The following is a 15642-nucleotide window of genomic DNA, read 5'->3' as shown; positions in this document are numbered from 1 at the left end:
CACCTTAGCGCGTAACACGCCCCTTTGGTGTTCTAATTAAACTACGACATTGGCTATTAGTATCGCGTTACAAATCGCATTCTACATTACGCCTTTGCTTCTAGTTTCACAATTTAAGCACGTATCTTTCCAATCTTTATATCGCACTGATACACGTTATACCCTTCCCGCCCACCTCAGAAATTACGGTCTTGTTTACAAAGACCTTCAAACTGTGTACGGGTTGTTCTAAGACAGGCACGAACGCTGCCTGATATGTCTGGCGGAGGACATTGCCTTTACCCCCCAAAAGAGACAAGTTGACTTGTTCCACTTTAAAGAGGTCTATAAAGGCTGGGGTAGATATCAGATCTACTAAGACATCCCCCCTCCCCATCTAAAAAGGGTAAAAAAGCTGCCGAGATTGTCTCCCCCGCTCCCTCTCCGGGGGCCGGGGGAGAAGGCTAGAGGGTCCCCGTAGTAAGCACTGCACCCTCTCCTGCACTGTCTTTGGCAGACTGTTCTGCGTTACTTAAGTCGCCGATGGCGTCGATGATGGAGGAGGTGAAGTCTCGGCTCCGGCAGGAGCTACGGGCTGAGCCTTCCCCGTTGTCGGCGCCGGACGCGGCTTCGAGATCTGTGTTATGCCCGGCGTCGGCCGAGGCAGGCCACTTGATCTCGGGGACGATCCGAGACCGGGTTTCGGCTCCGGCTCGAGGTCGCTCCCCAGCGGAGGGGTGGCGGGCGCCGGCCCGTGCACTACCGACGCACAATTTTCCCTAGCGGAGCCAGACGCCTCTTCCGAGGCCGAGGCTTTCACTAGTGGATTCGTAGCCCGGAGCCAGGGGGGTTCCCTTTGTCTCGGGGACGATCCGAGACCGAGCTTCGGCTCCGGCTCGAGGTCGCTCCCAAGCGTAGTGGTGGCGGGCGCCGGCCCGTGCACCACCGACGCACAATTTTCCCTAGCGGAGCCAGACGCCTCTTCCGAGGCCGAGGCTTCCACTAGTGGATACCTGCCCCGGAGCAAGGTTGGTTCCCTTTGTCTCGGGGACGATCCGAGACCGAGCTTCGGCTCTGGCTCGCGGTCGATCCCCAGCGTAGTGGTGGCGGGCGCCGGCTCGGCCCGTGCACTACCGACGCACAATTTTCCCTAGCGGAGCCAGACGCCTCTTCCGAGGCCGAGGCTTCCACTAGTGGATACCTAGCCCGGTGCCAGGTGGGTTCCCTTGAACCTCCGGCACCTCGGCACCGGGACTCGGCATCGGGCCGGGTGCAGAGGCACGTGCGGGACAGGATTGTCCAGGCACAGCCTCAGGTGGCTGCGCCCATGCCAGAGTCGGAGACACCCAACTTGACTAAGGTCAAGCAGGGCCGGCTGTTGCCCCCCCTTTCCCGCGTGCGGTGCGGAGTTGAAGGCTGCTAACATATGCTTCGAGGAGCAATATCATAATGCATGCCAACAGCTCCGTGTGTCCGTACACTCCGTGTATCTGTCGGCTGTACAGAGGGAGTTAGCGGGAGAGGGGCCGGTCGACTCTTCGGAGTTGGCCGCGCAACTAACGGAAGTTCAGTTATCTTACGCGGGACACTATTCGTAGCTGTCCCTCGCAGATGATGTGCGCTGTAATGGGCATGCGCAGGCGGTGGATGTCGGTATCTAAATACTCGACTTACACACGCCAAGACTTACTTGCTTTGCCGTATAAGAGGGTGCCACCCTCTTCCCTGGGGCTCAGCAGGTGGTCCGAGAGGCCGCTCAATTGTATACTTCCATCAAAGACTCATGAGGCCATGTTGGAGGTATCAAGCGTTAAAACCGCATAAGCGGGCCTCTCCAATTGTCCCCTCCTACGCTAACGCACGGGTCATACGTCCACACCTGCTTGGAAGCCGCCGCTTCCTTCAGGTATAAGGGCGCCGGGAGGAGCAAGAGAGGCACGGGCCGGGGCAAGGCAGCTGGTCGAGACCAACAGCTTATTCGCGGGGCTGGGAACGATGGGTTCCCATTAGCGCCCGAAGAGCCCCGGGTGAACCCACAGTCGCAAGTTATCGAACTGCCGACAGCCGGGGTCCACTGCCTCCAGCCGGATGTCTCCGTAGGCGGCCGACTGGCTCTATTCCTGAAGGAATCGGAGACAGTTACATCACAATCCCCGGACCCCGTCCATTTTAAGGGATGGCCATTTGCCTCGGTGGAAACATCATCCGCCCCTCCCCTTCTCCGGGATAAAGCACACTCCGGTGCCTGCTACCCGAGAGAAGGCGGAATTCCTCCGTGCCGAGGTCGACGCACTTATGAAAGCTGCGATCGAACCAGGTCCCGAGGGACAGGAAAGCGAGGGCTTCTACTCGACTTGTTTCCTAGTCACCAAACAGTGACCTCACCTGTCGAGACAGGAGAATGGCTAACGTCAATAGACTTAAATACGCCTATCTCCACATACCAATACACCCCGAGTTCAAGAAATACCTGAGGTTTTCTTTCGACGGGAGGTGTTATCAGTTCAGGGTTCTACCATTCGGGATCTTCACGGCCCCGAGGGTGTTCACCAAGCTGATGTTGATTGCCGCCCAAGTGGCCAGGTCAAAAGGTCGGTTCTGCCATCCGTACCTCGACGACTGGTTACTAAGAGCTCTATCGCAATCCCTGAGTCAGATAGCTACACAACAAGTGATAGATATTCTGATCACTCTAGGGTGGATGGTCAGTCTCAAGAAGTCAGATCTGAGCCCCACTCAGGATCTAGTCTTCCTAGTGGCTAATTTCAACACGGTGAGAGGACGTGTATCTCTGTCACAAGATATCAAGTCCCTTAAGCGCAAGTCACACTGCTCGTACATAGCTCCAGTTACTGGACAACATGGCGGCGACAGTGGATTTGGTCTGGCGGGGCGCTTGAGAATGAGTCCCATTCAACAAGCACTCTGTCGACTTTGGGCGAACTCGGAAGATCTCGAGACTGTGCTCGAGACTCCGTAGTGGCTCATAACACACCTCCAGTGGTGGACCGAGGTCGGGAATCTGTCCCGGGGGCTCCCCCTCGACACTCCCGTTCCGTCTCTCACAGTTCAAACAGACGCGTCACTCTCCGGCTGGGGAGGCGTTCTGAATGATCACACTGCCTCGGGACTATGGTCCCAGCAGGAGATCAAACTGCATATCAATGTGCTAGAACTGAGAGCGGTCAGGTTGGTGTTCCAACGCTTCCCGGGTCTGCTTCGTGGCCAAGTGGTTCGTCTAGAGATGGACAACCAAACGGCGATGACTTACATCCGGAAGCAGGGGGGAACGGCGTCTCCGTCGCTTCGACGAAAGACGTGGCAGTTCCTACTATAGTGCGATATCAGGGTGCTACCTGTTTATCTCCCGGGGGTGGACAACGTCCGTACGGACGCTCTGTCTCGCTCCTCACGAGTGGAGGCTCGACCCGGGGATATTCGGGATTTTCTCCCTGTTATACAGGCCGTTACAGGTGGATCTGTTTGCGTCTGTGATGAATCACCAGACACCAACGTTCTGCTCCCGAGTCCACGACCCGAGGTCGGTGGCACCGGACGCCTTCCAGCTAGATTGGACGGACAGAATTCTGTGGGCATTCCCCCCAGTACCTCTGATTTCCAAGGTCCTGTCTCAGCTAAGCACTCAGCCTGCGCGACTAATTGTGCTCCTGGCACCTCTTTGTCGGCGCAGAGTGGGTTTCAAGTAATACTCAGGTTTCTGGCTCAGCCTCCTGTTATATTACCTTTATGACCGGACCTCCTATCCCAGAACGGGGCCCTCCACCCGAATCCCAGGATTCAATGGGTGGCTTGGCCACTGTCAGGAATCGCCTCCAGAAGAGCGGTATTCCTGCACGAGTTGCAGACACAATACTGGCTTCGCGGAGAGATTCGACAAACGTTCAGTACGATAGATAGGCCTGCTATGCGCCCTGGTGTGTCGATAGAGGGATTGCAGATCTTTTTTCTGCAGATCTCGTATCCGTGCTTGAGTTTCTCCAGTCGCGACTAGATGACGGCCTGGCCGCATCAACAGTCCGGGGGTACTCGACAGCTATCGCAGCTTTTCACGTCACTGTCGACGGGGCACTTCTGGGTGCACACCCATTAGTGCAGCGCTTTTTAGCAGGTGTGGACAGGATCCGACCGCCAGTCCGGCGGATCAGTCCCCCTTGGGACTTGTCAATCATTCTCGATTGGCTGTCCGGTCCTTCCTTTCGGGATCTGTCGTCTCTCTCTCTTCAGCTGTTGAGCTGGGAGACGGCGTTCCTTGTGGTGGTAACGTCCGGCAGACGGGTAGGCGACATTCGTGTTATGTCAGCCGATCCCGAAATAACTGTCTTCCATGCGGTCGATAAATATCACCGGGACAGTCAGTTTTCGACTACCGGACTCTTACCGTCAAAGGGTCGCACACGCTTCCACGTGAACGGCTCCTATGATTGAGCTACCTGCTCTTTCACAGCCTTCCTCGTCGGGGACCACTGCAAGACATGCTCATGTCTTGGATGTCCGCACGACTCTCAAGGCCTATATCAGCAGAAATATTGGTGTCCGTAAGGATAACCAACTATTTTGCTGTTACGGCGGTAGGAAGGTTGGCTCACCTGCGAGTAAACAATCTATCTCGAGGTGGATAGTTTCAACCATTTGTACAGCGTATACGCTTACAGGCAGGGACCCCCCTACCAGGTTGAAGGCTCATTAGGTTAGAGCAGTGGCTGCGTCAAAAGCGTACGCCGCGGCTCTGCACATTGAGCAGATCTGCTCCGCGGCTATTTGGAGCCAGCCGAGCACGATTCATCAAACCTTACCAACTCGACAAACACTCAAGCGAGCGTACTCGGTTTGGTCAGTCAGTTCTCCGAACGGGGCAAAGTTCTAATCTCTAGCCGATTGAGCATTCGAGATTTTAGACAGTCCTCCGGTTATACTGCTCGGTAATGGTCCGGATTTTATCTTCTGCGGTCGATAAATATCAGTCCGTACTACTCGATAATACTCGTATTTTGCGCACGCGCTCCTTCGATCCTCGGGGACCCTCTGGCCTAGCTCAGCGCTGGTTATGGTCTCTCGTGATCTACGCCCCTATATCACTTGTTCAAAAAAAGTGTAGGGGTGGGAGGTGTTTCGAGTTCTCAACTTATGACAAGCCGCAAAAACAGGCTTTATCATAATATATGGTCGACCACGCCCTGTCTCTAGCCCCCGCCTTTCGACGGTGGTGCCTCACGATAAGGTTGGTTCCATTTATTGAACTCAATATTTTATTCTGTTGTATAATCAAATACGATGTATTTATTTACGCCTGTTGCTGACGGATGCCACTTCCTAGATTATCTTTGGGAGTCTGTCCTGATGCAATAAGTGCCCCAAGGAGGATTTAATCAGAAAGAGAATTTTACAAACCTGTAGAGGTTATGAATTCTCTGATGAAATCCTCCTTGGGGCACGGCCACCCACCTCCCCACATTCCGTCAGCATTTGACATATGGAAAGTGATTTGTGTGAGAGTTGCTCCCCCTGGCGTGAGGCGCCGTTGGTGGTGAGGCCCCGTAAGGGTGGTCGTATATCATACAAAAACGAAGTTTTTTGTGTGGTAACATTTTTTATTAAGGAAAATGGTTACAACTATGTCATGTAGATTTTCTTGAGCAAGGAAAATGCAATAAGTGCCCCAAGGAGGATTTCATCAGAGAATTCATAACCTCTACAGGTTTGTAAAAGTTTAGCCACAGACTTACCTGCTCCAGAATTCATTGACCTAAGTCAATATTCTTGGATGTTGTTTTTTTAATTTGAAGTTTACACGATATACAACTTTTCTTTTAGACAAGAGGTTGGTCACATGACCGCGAAAATGACGTTTATGAACAACAAAATTTGACCTTCATACGTTTTTCACGAGACTATTCTTGAAAGGACGTAAACACTGAAGGACCACTTCCACATTCTTGGGGAAAATCCTGGGAATTCCCTAGCATGAATACTCACAGAAGCATTGTTTCTGATCATTTAGATCCTTTAATCTTGGACTCAGTGTTAGTAAGGTCCCACGTTCATACAGTTTGGCCCTCACTCTATGAAGGTTCAAACGCCAATGAATTCACACAAAGTGAAGGTCAATTCTTCAGTGATGTTTGAGTATGTTTCAATGAGTAGTTAGTATAGGCCGTATCTGTCTGTGTGTTCCAGGATGGGAGTGGGACGGAGATGAGAATCAACACCCTGTCACGCAAGCTGATGCACATGGTGTATGAGTACGTGTGTCGCTCGCTCTTCAAGGCCGACCGTCTCATGTTTGCCATGCATATGGTCCATGGCATGAAACCAGATCTCTTCAAGGAAAATGTAAGTTAAACACAGTAACTGTTAAGTTTAGAATATTGTATAGCTTCAGAGATAGACCTATCCTTGTGCAATATTATCAAATATGCCACACCAAAATATGCCGTTAATGGGGGATAATTTGTGCACAAATACAAACTGTCATGCATGTTGCGTAATACACAACCAATCGTCTTTAAATGCAATCTCAACAATGAAAGGGGGGAAGATTTATGGATTATTTGTTGACTTCTCAACAAAGACATAAAATGCTGCAAATATGTAAACATCTGCCATTAAAGTCAGTAAGGATAAGGAAGTTATCAAAGCAGCCAATGAGAAAAGTTGTCATGATACTATTTATGATAACATAACTGCAGCCGAAAGAAGTCAATACCTTACGAAAGTGTCAGTGTCTGGTATTCTACAATCGAGTATGTCTTTATTGATTTGTGCACTTGTTTTTTGTGTGTATTTCAATATGTTTGGATAAATATGAAACTATCTAGAATATGTATATTTGTACCACATGCTTTGTTCCAGGAATGGGAGGGCTTCTCGGGCACGCTGGTTGCGGACATCAAGTCTGACGCGCAGCGCAGTGTGCCGTCATGGGTGGACCAGGAGAGAGCTGGTGCTGTAGCCTCACTCAAGGTGGGTTGCCTTGGTGATGTTCATCTTCAGTATGGAAACAATCCTCTTTGCTTGAGACCTCAAGCAGATTTTTAATTTGTATTTTATTAAAGACTTATGAAAAGTCTTATTTAGGGTCAAGGGTAGCCTAGTGGTTTAAGTGTTTGCTCCTCAGGCTAAAGTCCTGTGTTCAATTCTCTATGTTCAAAAATCGTTCTTGTGTCCCCCAGAGAGATTTATTGCTGGAATATTGCTGAAAGCAGCTATTCAAGTTTTATGGTTTTCTATGCATAGGTCAATTAAGCTAAGCAATATTAGAACTGGTATGGTAACTTCTGATGTGTGGATAATGCGATATTACTAATCAACACGATCAGTGTTTTGGAATTGAGCATGAAAATCAACAGGTAATATGTAAGCAAAGCTACTTTAAACACTGTCAATCTTTAAATCAGCGTTTCACATAATCAATCATTAGAACATCACCACTAATTACAAGTGAAGGTCATTGACTAGTGAGTGTACTTTACTGATGTTTTCATCTTCCCGAGGCAAGAGAGTTAACTGACTTAAAAAGCTCAGTTTCCACCCTTGCCAAACTAAGCTGGAATTCCTGGGCTCGACCAGTGGTTATTATGAGTTATGTCCCTTGTTAGCCTCTCCTATGGACCAATCAGATTCCATCACTTTCATTTGTTTCAAACAAAATGGCGGCGCCAAGTCAAGACGATCTGTTTGATTATAAAGATCTATTTTGTGATAAAACAGGTCTTACATTGCGAAGTGCATCAAATAACGCGAGCACCTTGATTAAAAACATGAAAAGGTTTGGAAAATGTCTGTTGACGAGTTGGCGGTGCATATGCTTTGCAAATCCTGCTATCAACCGTAATCTCGTTAGTCCAGCCAAAATGTAACTCCATAATACCAGTCTAATGCGGCAAGGGTGGAAACTGGACTTTTATAGTCAGTTAACACTCTTGCCTTGGGAAGATGTGATGTTTGATGCTCTATTGCCTCGTGTGGAGATTCTGTAACTGATGTCCCTCCCCTCCAGGCCAACTTCCCTGACCTGTGCAACCAGCTGAGTCTGGACGACTCTGGGCTCTGGTCTAACTTTGCCCGCAGCAGCAACTGTGAGCAGGAGCTGCCATCCATGGTCACCAAGAAGACGTCGCTGTTCCAACACCTGCTGGTCATCCAGGCTGCCCGGCCGGACCGCCTACAGAGTGCCATGAGCCAGTTCGCGTGCCAGGTCCTTGGTCAGTCGATATTGCTGATATGCACAATTTTGAAGGACATTTTGAGTAATATATTTAGAACCTTAAGCCAGGACACTGACCACGTTTTGAAACGAATTAATGCAGTAATGACTGGCAAGTTGCTCTACAGATGACTGAGTTGTATGCTAGCATTTGTGGTAGTTTTGGCTCTTGAGGGGGAAAAGACTTTATTATCTGTCTGGTTTATATGAACACCTCTCTACACAGCTGGGGCAGTGGGGTAGCCTAGTGGGTAATGTCTGAAGCTCATTTCAAGTGTCCCCTGACGTGATTTTGCTGAAATATTGCTAAGAGCGGCGTAAAAGCATACTCACTCATTCGCTCACTCACTCTACACCACAGCTGTATTTGGGAGGGGGGGAGAGATGTACATCATTAACAAGAAACAAGGTTACTAGTTTGAATATATTGAATTAATTGAATAAATTGTAAGTGATATCGTGTGTCGTCTGCTGTCTCCTGATGTAATTTCACAATGCATGTGTTTCATTGTTCAGTAGTAGTGGTTATCAGATTCCCATTTGATTTATTGCCTACCCTGCTGAATTATGGCTATATTTATGTTTTCAATATTGGTTATCAGTACCAGAATTTATTTCCAAATACAGAACTGCGTGAGTTGTCTCCTGCAAGTGTGAGCTTGAAGAAACTGTATCAGGAGACGATAGCGACTGAGCCGGTGCTGATCCTGATATCACCCGGAGCTGATCCCTCGCAGGAGCTGCAGGACATGGCTGGGGAAACAGTCGGACTCGACAAGTACCACCAGGTCAGTGACTGAACGCTATACATGGAGCCAGATTCCAGTTTTGTTTCATGGTGCTGTTAGGTTCTGTTTATGAGTTTACCGTTTAACAGTGTGTGTGTTATAAGTATATGATTACCTCCATTAATGTCCTTGACCTTATGTTACAGGTTGCTATGGGTCAAGGTCAGGCTGACATTGCCATGCAGTTGCTACACGAGTGTTCTCAAAATGGAGACTGGCTATGTCTGAAGAATCTTCATCTTGTGACTGCTTGGTTGCCTCAGTTGGAGAAGGTTGGTTGTAGTTTGGCCTACTCTCTATACACCAGTTGTTGTACCTAATAATCTGTATGTAGATTCCAGGCACTGGCGTATTATCATTATTACATGCCCGCTATTTCAATGTTGCAGGAGATGAATACGCTGAAGGCTCACGCTGACTTCCGACTGTGGTTGACAGCCGAGGTCCATCCTCGCTTCCCCACTATCCTACTCCAGTCCAGTCTCAAGGTCACATACGAGGTGAGACTCCATCAGAGTGTGGAATTAATAAGGGTGATGATGATAATAATAATAATAGATATCGATGATGATGAAGAAGATGATGATGATGATGATGATTATGATGATGATTGCAGTCTTGGTAGTGTTGCCTCAGAGTGTGGAATTAATTAAAGTGGTGGTGATGATGATGATGATAATAATAATAATCATGATTATGATGATGATAGATATCGATGAGGTCGATGATGAAGTAAGGATGAGATATATGGATGAACAACGTATTACAATTTGGAGCGACGTTTCAGTGTAGAATGTAACACCGTTATCAAGAAAGTGATGATGATGATGATGATGATGATGATGATGATGATTGATATGTACATTTGTTTGAGGATAACTCCACACAAAGCCTGCATTAAGCACATACAAATTACCCCAGCCAACAGATCAGTGTCCATTCAATTTACATTCTCATCTCCCTCAGTACCTTGTTTTTGTAGTCATTCTTTGGTAGTATATGTTAATGTAAGTGTAATGATTCCTCTGTTTTCAGGCTCCACCAGGTGTGAAGAGGAACTTGATGCGAACGTATGAGTCATGGTCACCAGAATATGTTAGTCGAGGCGGTAACGTGACCCGGTCACAGGCCCTGTTTGCCCTGGCATGGTTCCACGCCATCGTACAGGAGAGACGCATGTACATACCACAGGTAGGACAGTCCAGCTACTTCAACAAACAGTAGAAATAGACCATAGGTTCCATATCTTCTTGTGTACAGTCCACTAGCCCCTAGCCTGATTCTAGTTAAATTTCTTCTGGTCTACTAAGATCAGTTAATACAAGTCGATAAACTGATACTAAGATCTACTTAAAAGTGTTCCAGAATACAATTCCCAGGCTCAAACGTTTTTGGCACTGACTGTGTGGATAATAGACACTTAAGTATAATAGAACCAAATTTTTTGGTTACATCGTGTGTGTGTGTGTGTGTGTGTGTGTGTGTGTGTGTGTGTGTGTGTGTGTGTGTGTGTGTGTGTGTGTGTGTGTGTGTGTCTGTCTGTCTGTCTGTCTGTCTGTCTGTCTGGGTGTTGGTGTGGGTGGGTGTGGGTGTGGGTGTGTGTGGGGCGGGACTCAGTGGTCCACCCAAAACATCATATTGTTCATGGAGGCCTGTTTTTAGAGGGACTTACATTTGAGTACTGTGAGGAGGGTTTATGGAGGTGTTTCAACCACAGTGTCAGTGTGTCTGTATTTACACATTACTTCACAGGGATGGACAAAGTTCTACGAGTTCTCTCTCTCGGATCTGAGGGCCGGAGCCGACATCATTGATCGACTCTGCAGCAGTGGAGGTACGTCACAATCAGCATCATCAGTTGATGTTTAACACTGGTGTGTAGTTCACCACTTCAGTAGGGATGTCGATTGGTTGATCATGTCTGTGAATGGTGCTTCTGTTTGCATTTATCCTGCATCTCCCTTACAGGTCAAGACTTGAACTACCTCTTCATACATGGCTTGTTTGAGTTCGCGATCTACGGTGGCCGTGTCGACAACCCATTTGACATCCGGGTGATGGTGTCCTATCTCAAGCAGCTGTTTGACGTCAACGTCCTATCACCACAGGGGCGGAATAAACGCCTTGGACCACTCAAGCTGCCCAACTCCACCAATGCTCGAGTAAGTAGGCAGGAAATTAAGGAATCTTCTCAGATGGGGATGGGGATTCCATGCAGAATAGATCCCAGGCATCGCATTTGTCATTGGAGCCATCATGTGAGGGTCATTTAGTTACAATGTGTGACCTGGCTGGTTGTGTGCCATCATGCTGTGATGAGCTGGATCATTGACCCAAACCTTAGCCCCATGAAGATTTGTAGGCAGACTAGGCCCCATATCGCCCATGTTTGTGTAAAGTGTCGACCGAAGATGTCATGTGGTTACAATGAGACCTGGTTTGTTGTCTCCCATCTCGCCTTAATGAGGTGGGTCGTTGCTCATGCTATCAACCACAAGTCTGCCTGATCTAGACTTGACTGTGGTCTAGACTTGATTATGTACAAGACACTTGTCAAACTGCTGATGTATTGTGTGTAATGAAATATTTATACATTTTGTCATTCTTGTCATCCTTTCTACCATGGATTCCCAGACCTTTCTCCACAATGGTGAATCGAACTCGGGCCTTCAGCATGACGAGCGAACGCTTTAACCACTAGGCTACCCGACTGCCACTTGTATTGATGAACATATGTTAAGTATATATACTAGGTACCAAGAGAAATTGTGCAAAAGATCAAATCATTTCAGTTTCTTTTGGTGCCTAGTTAATCTATATCAGACAAAAAACATTATTCTAAAACTGTTCTTAAAAATCCAAATCATTTCACCTACAGGACTATATCGACACCATCGAGTCCCTGCCTGAGTTTGACAAGCCATCCTACTTTGGTTTGCCGGAGAACATTGAACGTTCAGCCCAGAGAATCATCAGCTCACAGGTCATTACCCAGCTGAGAATCCTGCAGAGAGCTGACGTCAAGGCCAGCAAGTTTGATAAGGAAGTGTGGGCCAACGAGCTCGGACCAATACTCAACTTGTGGAAGAAACTGAACCAGGTGAGACACTGGAGATTTATGAGTTTAAAACTTGTAGGTTGTTATTGATAAGATAATCTTGAGAGCAGTCCGTTATGAAACCTGTTGTAAGAGGCAACTAATGGGATCAGGTGGTCAGGCTCTCTGACTTGGTTGATGCATGTCATGGCATCCCTGTTGTGTAGCTCAATGCTCATGATGTCAATCACTGGATTGTCTGGTTATCGTCATAAAGCTGGAATATTGCAGAGTGCAGCGCTAAACAACAAATATGCAAGGCATCAGTCTCAGAATTGTTAATGGGCTATTTGTAGAGGTGCTTGCTGAAATAATTATTCTGGACTCACACAGGTGCCTAAAGTAGCAGACTGTTTCAGTGAGCTGTTTAGTTTTTTATGAAAGATGTGCATTTAAAACATGTCCAGAAAACTGTTTATGAGCGTGTGCTCATCTGATCCAGACGACGGTGTCCTCAAGGTTTGACAATCTTTTCTCCTATGTTGCTGATGCGCCAGTTCTTTTTCCCCAGGGCTCCCAGTTGATCCAGATGAAGGTATCTGCCCCAGGTGAGAGGGGTGGGAAGGATTCCCCCATCCTCTCCTTCATCCAGCTGGAGTTCTACAACGCCGTCAAGTTGGTCCAGAAGGTGCATGCCTCCCTGGCATCGCTCTCCAAGATCATCAGGGGCACACAACTCTTGACCAAAGAGGTGCAGAATCTGGCAGCAGCTTTGCTCAACCAGGAGGTAAATAACACACATAACTAATGGTAGAGGAAATTGTTCTTGTTGAGGATTAGTTCCGTTAGATTATTTCCTTTTTTTTCTCAGCGCCAATGCATCTGAAAGAACATCTTTAACCATTCATTACATTCATGTCATGTATAGGGAATGGGGGCTCTCCATCAGTCAATCTTTCCACCTCATAACTCAGACTGTTCAATATTTCTTGATCCAGGTTTACACAGACATCAGTCTGGCCATGAACTGGTGCCTTTTGCTGTTTAAGAATTTCAGAAACTTTTAATGATTTTCCATGTCTTAACAATGAAAGCATAACTCATGAACCATTTGTATCTACCCGTTAATCAGTCAGAGGTGAACTGGTGATTTATATGGTTCTGGAAGTGTTTCTGATGAGAACCACTGCTTCCAGTGACCTTATGGTAACACCTTCCTACTGAGAAGTACTAATCAGCTAGCAACATACATATTACCGTATTCGACGTAATAAGCGCCAACGGCGATATTTGCTAATATATTGGCTAGTGAACAATCCCAATTAGCACCCCTTCCGACTGATCAATGTACACAAGACTTATTTATTCGCGTATAATACGCACTCATGTGTTATATGCATTCTTAATTATCGGCAATTAAATTCTGGAAAAATATATCTGTCACATATTACATTTCAGTCTGTCAGCATAAACCACAATATTTATCTTTCAACTCTGTTTTTTCCACCCAAATTATATTCTAATAAGAGCCCCCTATTTCTAATTTTGAGAGCACCCTGGGCGCTTATTATGTCGAATACAGTAATGCGTTTTATTCAGTGTTTGTACCTCTTTAGAACAAGTCCTAGATGGATGTTGTGGTCATGAGGTGAGCCACTGAATACAACTTCTCACTGCAAGGGATAGGAGTATTTAATGGTTGTTTTATTCAGCTTTAGGGACACAAAAAATGGTAATACAATTCTGCACAATATGCCAGCTACTTAAATGATTTATGACAATTTTTTGCTAGTGAACAATGTTGTTTGTCTGTAGGGTGTGGGGGATGTTGTCACATTATTTTTGTTGTTTATTTGTGGAGCCCTATTCATGCTGACAAGGTAACTATGGGATACATTTTGATTCACTTGTACAGTTGGTGTATGAGAAGTTAAACAAGTAAAGTCATCAGGGTGTATTGTAGTACACAAGATGTCCTTTTCAGATGTGCCAATTATCCCTGCTTAACACTGAATAAATGTGTGGCTAGAGTTTACTGTTTGTGTTGTGCAGACCCCCATCAACTGGCTGAACCAGTGGGACGGCCCAGAGGACCCCATCCAGTACCTGCGCGGCCTCGTCACCCGCACCCAGGCTATACAGGGCTGGGTGGAGAGGGCACAGGGACAGAGTCTTCTCAGCAGCACCCTGGACCTGTCGGAACTCTTCAAACCCGACACCTTCCTCAACGCCCTCCGACAACAGACCGCCAGGTGAGGAGCACCAGCGTTCTTGTGTTCTCGTATAGATCCATTTGTCTTACCTTTCACATGGCGGAATCTGATTGGCTGAGACCCATTCCATTATTTTTCAATGTACCCCTATAACATGTAAGGTAAATTTCATATGTTCCCCACTCAAATTGCCAAACTGTTGGCACTACATTTGCAACAATCCAGCTGCAGTTTGGTATCTCGAATTAATGATGTAAGACCCCATTCTCTGGATATTTACAATACTTTCCGAAGGGTATAGATCAAGGGGGAATAACTCTAGCTTTGTTTTCTGTCGTTTTAAATGTGGAAAATGAATTAAGTGGATAAATACCTATCTGTGGTATTCTTTCAAGTTTGGACCAAAGCATGCATGCATAAGACATACTTACAATATAATAAGGCTTGCGGTAAGATACATTCGTTGTCCACTGGTGCTTTGGGTGACATGTATTGATGTACCCTCTATGTTAGTTCATGTTTCTGGACCAAAGATTCTGGCTTGGGGAATATAAACTGACTAGAGACCCGTGGACAAGTTATAATGGACCCACCTTTTTTTGTAATGATTAGTCCCTTCATAGACCCAGTGCTGTATGTCAAAGATGCCTGTTGATGAACCATGTAAGCAGTGCCCATGTCGCTCTGTTTCCAGAGAGCTGCAGTGTTCCATGGACAGCCTCAAGTTCGCCTGCAGCTGGCGCGGTTCCATACAGGGGGCGCGCACCTCGGTCAAGATCGGGGGACTGCAGTTAGAGGGATGCAGCTTCGATGGGTCAAGATTGTCTGAGAACCAGCGAGACTCCCCCAGTGTTGCTGCCATCCCTGCATGTGTTGTTGCCTGGGTTCCTAAGGTAAGGGCTGTGTGACAGTTTGTACAGAGACCTGTTGCATGGTCAGACATCGTCATCCTTCATCTCATGTTTGCCCTCCGGTGATTTTTGTTTGTTTTGATTTAAACATATTTATTCAGAAGAAGTGAACAGGATTGGGGGACAATTTCTTCCAACTTAGATTGCCCTCTCCCTGGTATTTACAAAATTTCACAATTTCAAATATATATACATGTATTTATAGTTTTTTTTATACATACAACACTATAGAAGAGACATAAAAGATTTGTGTAAAGAACTGTTCATTCAACAATGAATCTCTCTTTTTATCAGGATTCCTCCGACCCATACAGCCAGGATGAGAGCATCTTGGTCCCCATCTACTACAGTAGCGCCCGCGACCGCATCGTTGCTCGACTCCACATCCCCTGTGGCGGCAACCAGAGTCAGTGGCTGCAGTGTGGTGCAGCGCTCTTCCTACGCAACCTGTAGAGCAGACAAACCACCCACATCAACACACATGGTCTGA

At 47.0% G+C, this 15642-nt stretch overlaps 1 protein-coding gene across 2 annotated transcripts in view; it reads left to right on the top strand.

Moving 5' to 3' along the window:
• LOC139451133 (cytoplasmic dynein 2 heavy chain 1-like) overlaps positions 1 to 15642 on the top strand; it is an 87559-nt gene extending 71917 nt beyond the window's left edge. For both annotated transcript variants that reach the window (XM_071232930.1, XM_071232929.1), the window contains 14 exons: positions 6175 to 6330; positions 6850 to 6960; positions 7997 to 8201; positions 8831 to 8991; positions 9138 to 9263; positions 9381 to 9491; positions 10027 to 10182; positions 10744 to 10825; positions 10960 to 11153; positions 11870 to 12091; positions 12600 to 12815; positions 14081 to 14280; positions 14936 to 15134; positions 15447 to 15642. In XM_071232930.1, the coding sequence (XP_071089031.1) occupies positions 6175 to 6330; positions 6850 to 6960; positions 7997 to 8201; positions 8831 to 8991; positions 9138 to 9263; positions 9381 to 9491; positions 10027 to 10182; positions 10744 to 10825; positions 10960 to 11153; positions 11870 to 12091; positions 12600 to 12815; positions 14081 to 14280; positions 14936 to 15134; positions 15447 to 15605 (2298 nt within the window). In that variant the 3' untranslated portion in view covers positions 15606 to 15642. The remainder of the gene's footprint in view (positions 1 to 6174; positions 6331 to 6849; positions 6961 to 7996; positions 8202 to 8830; positions 8992 to 9137; positions 9264 to 9380; positions 9492 to 10026; positions 10183 to 10743; positions 10826 to 10959; positions 11154 to 11869; positions 12092 to 12599; positions 12816 to 14080; positions 14281 to 14935; positions 15135 to 15446) is intronic.

Source organism: Haliotis cracherodii, unplaced genomic scaffold (genome assembly GCF_022045235.1).
Source record: "Haliotis cracherodii isolate W230 unplaced genomic scaffold, xgHalCrac1.p SCAF_8, whole genome shotgun sequence".
Lineage (NCBI taxonomy): Eukaryota > Metazoa > Mollusca > Gastropoda > Lepetellida > Haliotidae > Haliotis > Haliotis cracherodii.
Note: the sequence above shows the minus strand (reverse complement) of the source record. Positions and strands in the feature narration are given on the sequence as shown.